The sequence below is a fragment of the Ipomoea triloba genome, chromosome 15 (assembly GCF_003576645.1).
Source record: "Ipomoea triloba cultivar NCNSP0323 chromosome 15, ASM357664v1".
In the NCBI taxonomy this organism is placed as follows: domain Eukaryota; kingdom Viridiplantae; phylum Streptophyta; class Magnoliopsida; order Solanales; family Convolvulaceae; genus Ipomoea; species Ipomoea triloba.
Genome location: NC_044930.1, coordinates 10,836,565 through 10,849,488, shown reverse-complemented (window position 1 = coordinate 10,849,488; position 12,924 = coordinate 10,836,565). Strand labels below are relative to the sequence as shown.

General features: G+C 36.7%; 1 protein-coding gene across 1 annotated transcript in view; it reads right to left on the bottom strand.

Annotated features, from left to right (window-relative positions):
* Positions 1-2,972: 2,972 nt before the first annotated feature.
* Positions 2,973-12,924, bottom strand: part of LOC116005493 (zinc finger protein GAI-ASSOCIATED FACTOR 1-like) — a 15,673-nt gene continuing 5,721 nt past the window's right edge. Inside the window, exons 2-3 of the mRNA XM_031245697.1 lie at positions 5,329-5,728; positions 2,973-3,851 (exon numbers count right to left, since the gene is read on the bottom strand). Of these exons, the coding sequence (XP_031101557.1) occupies positions 3,146-3,851; positions 5,329-5,728 (1,106 nt within the window). The 3' untranslated portion in view covers positions 2,973-3,145. The remainder of the gene's footprint in view (positions 3,852-5,328; positions 5,729-12,924) is intronic.

The following is a 12,924-nucleotide window of genomic DNA, read 5'->3' as shown; positions in this document are numbered from 1 at the left end:
GTGGCCCCGTGTGGCATTTGACTTGAAGGTAACATGTTATTATAGGTCAAATTAGTTAGTTGCACATTTTAACAAGTTTAAGGGTTTAATTGAATGTTTTTTTAGTTCGAGGGTCGAATTGCATTTTGATATATAGTTGGAGGGTCTATTTGACCCTTATTTTTTTTTTTCTTTTTTTAAATGTGCATTGACTAAATTCCGCATTGCCCATAGCTGACATGCTCAAATCAAGGGGGCTGAGATTGAAACTCGTAACCGTGTAATTACAATTTTTTTATCATTAGTCATCTTGACTGAGGTTACTCCCAAAGTCATGAACTTTTGTTCCAATTTATGAAAAATACTAGTTATAAATACCCACAACATGTGAATAAAATTTACTTAATGAATGAAAAAAATGGAGACAATCTCAATCAAGTTAGGGTGTGTTTGGAAAGCAGGAAAATGATTGCTGGAAAATGAGTCATTTTTCAGAAAATATTTTCCTTTCTTGTGTTTGGCTGCAAAACAGAAAATTGATTTTATGTGTTTGGCTCATTTTCTAGAAAATGAACAATAAAATGAACAGAAATCTAGAAAATGGGCAAAAAAATACATCAAAACTCACAAATTAAGTCATTATAAAATAAAATTAAAAAAAAAAAAACTAACAAGTTAACTGGTACTAGTTTCGCAAACCAGTAGATCTGATCTACTGGTTTGTGAAACCAGTGTCAGACTAGTTTGCAAAACCAGTCCGACAAACCAGTGTCGGACTGGTTTGACGACGTTTTTGCTCATCAGAAAAGAAGGGGACTGGTTTGACGGAGAAATTAGAAATGACGCTAGGACTGCGTCCGCGTAGAAGGAAGCTCCGGAAAATGACTTCCCCCCTAAAAAATGGGAAGTCATTTTTCTTAAAAAATGGTTTATTTTCCATTGGCCATACCTTGTTTTCCATTGACTATATTTCTCTCCTCCTTCCCAAACACCAAAAACCCGAAAATGATTTCTAGAAATCATTTTCCGGGTTTCCAAACACACCCTTAGTCAAATTATTATTAACTTAATAACCATAGGATCAAAAGGTAGACCATAACATTTTGTATGGGAAATTCTATTTGCACCACTCTTATTGCTATTCACACCAACCTTTGATAGGTGTGCTAGCTTTATAAGTGGTGTAAATTGAACAACTTGCTATTTGCATCACCTTCATTAAAGATGAGTAATTCTATTTGTACTATCCTAAATTCTATTTACACCACCATTTAATATGTTTGATAGCTTTATAGGGGGTGTGAATAGAATTTGCTATTTGCACCACATTCATTAAAGTTAGTCAAACATTATATTTTCTATTTAAAATATTTATTATTTATTATTTATTTGTATTTCTAATTGTGATAGTATAATAATTTTGTCTATAATATTTTTTAATTATTTATTTAAAAAATGTATTATTTATTATTATTTCAAATTGTGATAGTATAATAATTTTCTATATAACAATTTTTAATTATTTTTGAAAGTTGCCGCTTCTTCGTAAGTTTAGAATGGAGAAGCCATGGCGTCTTAGACGGAGAAGCCAACGGTTGGTTTCTCCATCCGTTTCGGACGAAGAAACCAACGGTTTTTTCGTCTGATCTAACGGAGAAGCCGAGGAGTTTCTCCGTCCAGATCGGACGGAAAAACCCGCAAGCTACTTCGTTCAAGTCCAACTGGACGGCTCCATCCAGTTTGACATGGACGAAGAATCCATGGCAGTTGCTGCCATGGCAATATGTTTTTTATTATTAATTTTTAAATATAAATATTTTGATTTATTATTTAAATACTTTTTAAAAATATTAATCTATGTGGCCCCGTGTGGCATGTAACTTAAAGGTAACATGTTATTATAGGTCAAATTAGTTAGTTGCACATTTTAACAAGTTTAAGGGTTCAATTGAATGCTTTTTTAGTTCGAGGGTCGAATTGCATTTTGATATATAGTTGGAGGGTCTATTTGACCCTTATCTTTTTTTTTCTTTTTTTTTTTTTAATGTGCATTGACTAAATTCCGTCTTGCCTATAGCTGACATGCTCAAACCAAGAGAGTTGAGATTCAAACTCGTGACCTTGTAATTACAATTTTTTATCCTTAGTCATCTTGACTGAGGTTACTCCCAAAGTCGTGAACTTTTGTTCCAATTTATGAAAAATACTAGTTATAAATACCCACAACATGTGAATATATATGTGTGTGTGTGTATATATATATATATATATATATATATAATCTAATAAGAGTCAATAAAGTTAGGCTTATAACGGGAACTAAAAAATGTTAGTTAAATTTTTGTTGAAATGAATAGTTCATATTATTTTGATTTTAGATTTTTTTTCCTACTTTACCCTCTATTATAGCATTTACTTTTCCTAAATACTTCTGCACTCTGTCAGTATAAACTTTAGTAACGAAATATTCTGTTAACTATTTATCAATGTTGCAAAAATCCCGCCTAGGCCGGCGCTGGCCGGCCGCTAGCGTATCACCATAATTGGTGATCTAGACGGCCAACTAGGCCTCCTAGTCGCCTACTCGGCCACCTATTAAACTATTAATGAAAAGCGTGAATAGTGGTGTAAATGTGGTTATGCACGTTTTTCTGTTTCAAAGACCATGTTTTTTTTCCTCCATTTTTCTTTCTTCGTTTGTTCTCCTTCATGCACCGACGACGATAATGTTTCTCCTTCTGCCTATTAGGAGATGGTCAATATATGTCACGTTTTGAAAATTGAAGGGCAACATTTACACAATTAATAATTCAGGGTGACATTCATAATTGACATATTTGTGACGGACATAAATAACAATTTTCCCAATCTTTTATCCCGGTCTGCAAATTTTTTATCTAATAATTTTTTTGACTATATAGTTAAGTAGTCAACGTAACCTTACAAAAATGTTGACTATATATAGTTTAGTAGTTGGTGTATTCAGCTAGCTGTTGGTGGAAAGCATACACATTTACATCATCGACCAAATGCTAAACTTGCAATTGTATACATAATCAAATTATTTAAAATATACATGGAAAAAATCCAAGAAATTAGCAGTGCAACACATGACACATCAAATTATCAAAACCCCCTTGCAATATGATAACTTAAATTAAACTTCTCAAGCATCGTCCCAAACAGCACTCAAACCTTGCATCCTCTGCTGACTAACTGCTTGATTTTCAAGTCCCATTTCTTGGTGTTGGAGCTCATGAAAGTTCCTACCTCCCACCCCCAAAAAGTCTACTGTTAAATTCTCATCCCTTCTCATCTCCTTATTATTCCCTGTCAGCTTTTGTAAATCCAGACCTGAACTCAAGTTCTGGTTTTGATGATAGTAAAACCCACTAATAACGCCGGCTAGCTGAGACTTATCGGGTTGTACTTGAACTCCGTGGTTGATAAGCGATGGTTCCATGGAAGAACCAAAGCCTCTTTGTAGCATTGGAGAGCACACAATGTTAGTACTTGTGGTCGCGCCGATTTGAGCGGCTTTCTGTAACAAGGCTGTGGCAGACATGTTGGGTGGAATCGCGTTGAAATGAAGGGAAGAAGAAGACGAAGCTGGCAGGATTTTCGGGGTAGAAAAGAGGGTGGTCGGAGAGCAGCCGGAAAACATGCTTGGAGCCATGTTTAAGGGCTTGGGAGGCGGTGCCGGCAAAAAGTCGAGGGGTGGGGTTTTCATGTCGGATTGGATGGTTTCTGGTAAGGTCGTAGGAGATGATGGGTTGAGCTCAGAGGCTTGCAAGCCATGTGTGTTCAAGACTTTGGTGTTTTCTTCGGCTAAGGCGTCACAAAATGCCCTATGAGTCACGAAACTATCTCTTCTGCACAAAATACAACAATAGAATTTGTTAAGATAGATTAAGCTATTACCATTAGTCCATTACTCTAATTGTTATAGCCAATAGTAAATGTATAATTTTATTTTCTGTAAGTAGCATTATCAAGAGACAATGACAATTCAGGCACCAGCCAATCTTATTATGGTCAAAGTGCCAAAAGTTGTAGCTAGTAGTAACTTAAAGATATAATTTTATTTTCTTATACCACTACATTTTCAAAAGATATGGGCCCTGTTTGGTAAATGGTTAGCTGATTAGATTAGAATGTATGATTAGTTGATAACATTAGTTGATTATAGAAAGTTGTTTAATAGGTTAGCCGTTAACTGATAGCTGTTTGATATAATTTCTTTTCTCAAAAAGCTAAGTGAAAAGGCTGTTTTGAGTAGCCTTTTGAATTTTAGTATTTTGGAGTTACAAAAAGCTTATTAACCAAACAATTAATAGTAGTCAAATAAGCCAAAATTGACTGATAGACTGATTATTTACAAAACAGGGTCATGTTAAATTTGGTCTTTTAATCTTCACCCAATAATCTTCTATTTAGCTATTTACTAGACTTTGGTGTTTTCTTCAGCTAAGGCGTCACAAAATGCTCTATGAGTCACGAAACTATCTCTTCTGCACAAAATACAACAATAGAATTGGTTAAGATTAAGCTATTATTACTACGCCAAAAGTTATAGCCTAATACGCCAAAAGTTATAGTCAGTAGCCCCGTAGCAAATGCACAACTTTATTTCCCTGTGTTGTAGCATTTTTCAAGAGGCCGGCAATGACAATTCTTGCACCTCCTAGTCTTGTTATGATCAAATGCTTATATATAACTATGCCAAAGGTTATAGTTAGTAGAAAATTAAAGACATAACTTTAATCCTGTTTGATAAAATAGTTAGCTTACTATCAGCCAATTTTAGCTTATTTGATCACTCTTAACTGTTTGACTTGGTTAAAAAATTAATATAAGTGTTTGGTTAATAAACCTTTTGTAACTCCAAAATGTTAAAATTCAAAAAGCTGTTCAAAACAACTTTTTCAATTAGCTTTATGAGAAAAAGATACCAAACAGCTAACAACTAATTTACTAAACACCTTTCTACAATCAGCTAATGTGATCAATTAGTCATACCTTCTAATCCAATGGTTATCAGCTAACAACCATTTACCAAACCGGACCAATTTCCTTATACCGTCACACATTTTCGAGAGACATGGTGCTGGACTTGGCTTTTCACCTCCGCCCAATAATCTCCTATCTACCTGATGCTAGACTTGACCACTCATCGATCTCCGATCCGCTCATCAGAATTGAAGATCCACATATACGTACAACCAGTAAGTTCATGTATAATATAAGGCCGAAGGGTATGTAATTGGTTGGTGCTCCACTTTAATTTGTCACGCCGTGTTAAGTGAGATGGGGCGTATATAGCACATGCATGTATAATTAATTGAATACCTGGAGAAGATGGTGCCACAGTCACACGTGTACTCCTTGGTACCACAAACCTTTGCATGGGCTTTCCAGTCAGATTGAACAGCATATTTCTTAGAGCACTTGTCACACTTCCATTTCTTCTCGCCATGTTTTCTGGAGTAGTGTTTCTTGATCCCTGTAAGATCTCCTAGAGCTCGGGCTGGGTTATGGTGGATGCATGAAGCCTCAGGGCAAACGTACACCCGCTTCTTCGTCATCTCCGAGCTCATTCTTTGCTTTAGCTTCCATGGAAGATTGTGCCCTCTTCTGTGGAGTTGGAGGTTTTGGTCTCTCTGGAAACCTTTGTTGCATATTTCACAAACGAACCGGTTCGTCGCCATTAATGTCTTCGGGGACAAGGCAATCACTTCAGCGCTTGGATCTGCATGCATTTTCACCAACACAACAAAATAATATGATTGCATTATATTGGTTAAGACTTAAGACTGGTTTGCTAATTTTATGAAGGATGAGAAAACACTTCCCCTTGGGTGGGAGTCTATCTTGGTTAATAATAAGTGTATTTGAAGTTTATTATAACCTTATAAAATACAGAGAATCAGTTTGATAAGTTCAAAATCAATAAGTTCGATGATTCGAATGGGCTAACTCGATAATTAAGCCACTTAAGACGCAAATTATATACCATCGATTAAGGTTAATAAATTATGTACTTATAAATAAGAGTCATTTCCATTTTTGGTCCTACTGTTATTGGAGCATTGTCAATTTTAGTCCATTTCATTAATTTTTGCCACATTATGACCAGTCTTATTTAGTCATTGCCACTTTTAGTCCACCGTTAAAATTTTCGTCAAATTGTTATCTAAAATAGGGATATTTTTAGTCTTTTTCATGCTTTGGTCATCTCCTTGACCATTTGCAGTGGTTTTCCTTACACATTTTCATCCATTGAAGAGGTCCGACGAAAGCCATGTGAGCCACATTACAAAGTCGCTGGACCTCTTCATTGGATGAAAATCTGTAAGAAAAACCACTACAAAGGGTAAAGGAGATGATCAAAGCATGAAAAGATCAAAATACCCCTGTTTTGGATTGTTATTTGACGAAAATTTTAACGGTGGACTAAAAGTGGCAATGACTAAATAAGACTGGCCGCAATGTGGCAAAAATTAATGAAGTGGACTAAAATTGGCAATGCCCCAATAACAGTAGGACCAAAAATGGAAATGACTCTATAAATAAACAGAAGACACATGATATATAAGTTGTAATAGGTACATAATTTATTAACTAATGTACATAATATATTAATAGCATGTAGATAATATGTTAATGATAATAGGTATATAATTTATTAACAGTATGTACATAATAATATGCTAATTATAATAAGTACATAATTTATTAACGGAAAATACATAATAATTTATTATAATTATTATATTACAGTACAAATATATTAATTATTTTTATTTAAAATTTGAAAATTGAGGTTTAGATTGATAGAATGATGTATACATTTATATTTATTGGTATAAATACGCTAGTTTATAAAAATTGAAAGTTTAGAATGCTAATTTGAAAATGTCAAAAGTTTTAGTTGAGTTCACTAACCTCCCAAGGTTTTAGAACTTGCGCTAAAAATTTTAAACTCTACAAAGAAAAAACAATAAGCATGAACCGATAAATCAGACAACGAACCTAGTAGGGGGTTGTTACGCCGTGGACCCAGGTCCACCTTGCAAGGTGGACCTGGGTCTACATTCACATACACTATACTCTACATTCACATACACTATACTCTACATTCACAATTTGTAAACTCCACATTCACACATTACAGGATTATATGTTTAGTAACTATACTCTACATTCACATACACTATACTCTAAATTCACAATTTGTAAACTCCACATTCACACATTCAAAACTCTATACACAGGTCCTATACTCCACATTCACAACTTGAGAACTCCACATTCACACATTACAGGGCTACAAGTTGCTAGAACTTCTTAACTCTATTACAGATTCACACATGCATAACTTTACATTCACGATTTCTATACTCCATATTCACAATTTGAAACCTTCACATTCACACATTTCTGGGCAACCCTACATTCACACAATCATAAATCTACATTTACGATTTCTATACTCTACATTCACACATTTTTGGACAACTCAATATTCAGCAATATGTTTACTAATTTTTTTTTTTTAAAAAAAGACAACAAAAACGACGTAGTTTTGGACCCAGGTCCACCTTGCAAGGTGGACCTGGGTCCACAGCATAATTTGCCCCTAGTAGGATACTGGTCCAAAACTGGTCTGACCCAATTAATATTCTTAATATTATGATTATTTTAAACTAATCATAGTATGTAACGTCAATAGTGTTGAGCATATAATATACTCCATTTGTCCCATTTTACCTGTCATATTTACTATTCATTGGTCAAACCAATTACTTCTTGTTTGCTTATTTTCGTTAATATTTTATTAGAGCAAATTGCCATTTTGGTCTACTGACTATAGGGGTATTCTTAATTGCAGTCCACGACTTTCAAAAGTGTTAATTGCATACCCTGACTATTCAATTTTTGTCAATTTTGGACACTCCGGCCAAATTGCTGGCCAAATCTCACCGGAATTTCCTAAACCCTAAAATAACAAGGGTATTTTGGTCATTTCACGTTCTTGTCTTCTTCTCCGGCCACCTTCCCTTTTTCTGGCACTTTTCCGGCATTAGTAAAAAATCATCACGCGTCAAACAATCGTCCCGGACCTCGTATTCCCATTTCATTTCACCAAAAGTTAGTTGTTTTTTTCTGCAACTTCCGACCATTGTCTCTCCAGAATTTTCTGATCAAAGATTTCCAAGTAACCCTTCTTTATTTCTCCATAATTGTCGCTCAGATCATTATCTCTCACTGTGTTGCAATGCTCCGTGATCCGGGATGCGATTTGGGTTGCCTTCCGATAAGATTTCCAAGTAACCCTTCTTTTCCTATATCAATTGGTGTGTTTGTGAACTAAAATTCAAGAAAATCAGTGGATCCGTCGTCGTCGTCGTCAAAATCAAAGACAGAGACATTGGATTAGACACTCCACGCCGTGGGGTTCGAGATCGGCGAACTAACGCCGAGCAAGGTGACGGAAATCAAAGACAGAGACATTGGATCGGACACTCCACGCCGTGGGGTTCGAGATCGGCGAGCTGACGCCGAGCAAGGTGACGGAAATCAAAGACAGAGACATTGGATCGGACACTCCACGCCGTGGGGTTCGAGATCGGCGAGCTGACGCCGAGCAAGGTGACGGGGCGGCTGCCGGTGACGGAGAAGTGCTATCATTGATTAATTGGGGTTTTCCGGAAAAGTGCCAGAAAAAGGGAAGGTGGCCGGAGAAGAAGACAAGAACGTGAAATGACCAAAAAACCCTTATTATTTTAGGGTTTAGGAAATTCCGGTGAGATTTGGCCGGCAATTTGGCCGGAGTGTCCAAAATTGACAAAAATTGAATAGTCAGGATATGCAATTAACACTTTTGAAAATCGTGGACTGCAATTAAGAATACCCCTATAGTCAGTAGACCAAAATGGCAATTTGTATTTTTAGTTATTTTTAAATTTAATTTTTTGTGTTTAATGGTATTTTTAATGTAGTTTCTTAATATATAAATTTTAGATACTAATACTAAACTTAACATTATGAAAAATTGAATTAAAAACAATTTCAGTCAAGCCTCGTTAACCGAATCAGACACATAAAATGGGACGGAGATAGTATAAACATAAATGTGCAATCCAACTATAAGCTTAGACTTTTAGTTGAGATGGAACACATGCTTCAATTTGGTATCAGAGCCAACCTCATGCCAAAGGTTATGTTGCTTGGAGCCCACAAAAAAAGTAATCAACCTGCAGACGTGGCTTTTAGTTGAGATGGAGTGGAGCTCACCAAAAAGTAATCGGCCCGCACACGTGAGGCGACGTATTGAGCATATAATATATAAATATAAATGTGCAATCCAACTATATGCTTAAACTTTTAGTTGAAATGGAGCACATGCTTCAATTAATATGGCTAAAAATGAGTAAAAAAGCAGTGGCAATGCAATATTACTAAGCAATATTACTAATGTATCTTTCATTATTGATAAACAATTAATTTCATTTAATTGGAGGTTGATGTGATTATTTGTTGTATTTATATGGAATATGTATAATAAGTACTATTACTTCAATTTCTCTAGATTCTCTATCCAATTTTAGTTCTCAAATATTGTGACATTGTCACATTAAAATAGATCTTTTCATTTTATCTCATTACACCTTTGATTTATATTTATTTGTTATAATTAATACTTCATATAAATTTTTATTATTCAACAATTCAATAAATGAAGTTAACATGTAATTTAGTCATTCAATTAAGAGTTTATGAGAGAGCAAAATTACATGATGAGGCAACAATACTTTATTTACTCCTTATTTTGGTTATTTTTAGTACAACATGTCTATATCTTAGTGGGAATTGAGACTCTTTTGTGTGTTAGGTGTTCAAAGGTTTAATTGTCCACAACAAGTAGTAAAAGGGAGTATTTTGGAGCTTATTGGATCGATTGTGGAAGCAAGGACCCCACTCAAGGAAGATAGGAGCAGCGGAGCACAAAACGGACGAACAAACAAAGAAGAAGCAGCCACACGACCACCTACATGGCCGTAAGGCCCCGATGTCTCGCTGCCCAGGTCGCAACCCCACATGGCCATGTATAAGGCCGTGTGGTATGCCATGACCTCTGTTTTGTCCAGTATTTAAGGCGCGTTTTTCTACAATTTTAGGGAGTTCCGAACCCTATTTAGCTTTAGCTTATTTTTCCTCTTCTATTCAGACTTCCATAGCATAGATTAGCATAGTATTACATAGATTACTTGATTTCAAGGCTTTTAATCGCGGATTGGATTGGATTTCTACCAAGATTTCTTCATCCTCAATAGAGAAGTTTCCTTTACTCTTTATTTCTCTTCTTTTCAGTTTTATTGCAATGTTTGATGATGATTTATTTTACCTTTGCTTTATTTACATCTATAATGTGTGAGTAGTTAGCTTTTGGGTTTGGATTAGAGTTCTATTGTTATTCTTGATGCTAAGAAGGTAGTTATTGCATAAATGGGAAAAATAACCCACATAGGGTTCTTATGTTTGAATTGGATTATTAATTCCTCTTGTTAATAATTGATGCATAACAATTGTTAGTTTGTTTTGGAGAGGCTTTAATCTCAATAAAAGTTAGGTGAAAGACTCAAGCCTAACCAATTTCGAACCCAATTTTTCTTATATGAAAATAGGAGTGAATTGGGGCTTATAATGCTTTGTGTTTGAAGAATTAGGATTGATGCATCACGAGAGTGGGGCAATTCTACTCTTATTCTTGTTTATCGCTTACTATTGTAGCTTAGACTTGAATTCTTATGTGCATTGCCGTAAACCATTTGGTGAGTTGTGTTTCCCCTAATTATGTGTTGTTAGTGCATCAAGAAAGTAATATGCCTAATTTAGACCCCTATTTTATCATATAGTTTATCCATCTTTAATTTGCATTCCTTTATATTCAAAAACCCAAAAATATTAGTTTTATTTCCCATTCTCAATCATAGCTTGCTTGGATCCTTGTGAATTCCAGAACGACATTTTCACCCTCTTTTACCGTCACCACTTTACGTACATCAAGAATCATCTATAATTTGTCCAGGTGACTTGGTGGATGTTCTTTGACGTTGAAGATTAGGCAGTGAAGAACACAGTTTAGTGAAGAAAATCATTTTAAGAATGATCATAAGGCTAGTTTTTTTTTTTGTTTTTTTGCAAGTAACCTAGTTTGCTTAGTTTACAACTATTGTGAAAGATGAAACTTTCATTTTTATAGTTTTATTCATATCATACTAGTGAAATCTCCTTGGGTTAATGAGAAGAGCGGAGTAGGGAGTTCTCAAACCATTATAAAAAAATATTGTCTCAATTTCTGTGATCTATCTCTTACTCTTTATTTTATGCTTGCTTGAGCTCAAACAAACAAACACACAAACACACACACACACACTATTTTCTAACTCTTGCAAATGATACAAATTAAATTTAAGCATGCTTAATCATTCCGCTGCAAAAACTCTTGATAGTATTTTGCGATTCAAAAAGTTTTAAAACGTCTATTAAACCTTGCTCCACCCCACCCCTCTTCTAGACATTTTGCTTGCCTATGACCAACACTTCCTATCGCGGTTTACATCGCCTTTGCGATTTACAAACTATTACATAGGAGCACTGCGAGTTTCTCTCATCACAAAAAAAATATTACTTTATTTAGAATCGGCTAAATAGGGATCATGAATGGCAAGAGAATAGAGAGGGATTAGACAAAAAGTCAAGTACAATATATTATTATATATACTGATGGGGCCAAGGGACCCTGGATAATATATACTGATGGGGCCAAGGGACAACGGGGGCCCATTTTATTGGGAAAGTCTTGGCCTAAGTGGGAATGGTGAATGAAAGGCGTTGGCACAAGCCTTGTTGGGTATGGTAGTAAAAAAAAAAAGGGAGAAAGACTTCGCGGGGGCAGAACCGGCCTTGTTGGGTATGGTAGTAAAAAAAAAGGGAGAAAGACTTCGCGGGGGCAGAACCGGCCTTGTTGGGTATGGTAGTAAAAAAAAAAGGGAGAAAGACTTCGCGGGGGCAGAACCGCCCGCTACTGACCAACGGATACCAAGCATAAATGCCCATAGCAAGTTATATGAAGATAATAGGGATCAAACCCAAGACTTCTAACATAGCATGCATAGCACAAACCATTAAGCCACTCTATCACTTGTGTATTAAGTCATTACTTCTTATATTTATTCCATATTTGGCAGGCAGGCAGATTCACTAACCCCCCACGATCGGCCATCGACCACCTTCGGCCATGGCGCCCCCAATGGTTCTAGGGTGCCCCGTGGTGTGGCGACGGTGCCTCGCCGGGGGGGGGGGGGGGTGTAGTACTGAAGGCGTATATGTGCATGGTGCGTGTCAGATGGCTGTATGGTGGATGGTCGCATAGCGTCTTGGTGGATGATATGATGCATGCTAGCGTGGTGGCATGGCGATAGCAGACAAAGAGGCAGGCAGACAGACAAGCAAGCAAGGAACCCAAGAGAGAAGGGCTCAAGGTAAAGTGTAAGGCAAGGCCTAAGAGAGAGGGTTGAAAGGCGGTGCAAGATAAGACTGGGAGGGCAGGATGTGGGGTGCCGGGTGCTGCCGGCGCACTAGGGGGTCGCCAAAGGGCACAACCGCTTCCTAGGGGCAACCAGGTCTGGTCAGTCACTAGGCTTAGGCGCATGCCAGGGTGCGCTAGGCGCGCACCTGGATTTTCTCAACGGTGCCCATAGCGAATTGCTCGCAAGGGGCACATAAATCCTGATGCGTGGCGTCTGGCGGCTAGGGGAGGTAGTTGAGGCGGTTGACGATAGGGACTACGTGGGATGCGTGTTTGGCTGGGATTGACAGGCTTGGGATGACTTACACGTGGGTGGCTCAGGATGGGCTGTTGATAGTATAAAAGGGGGG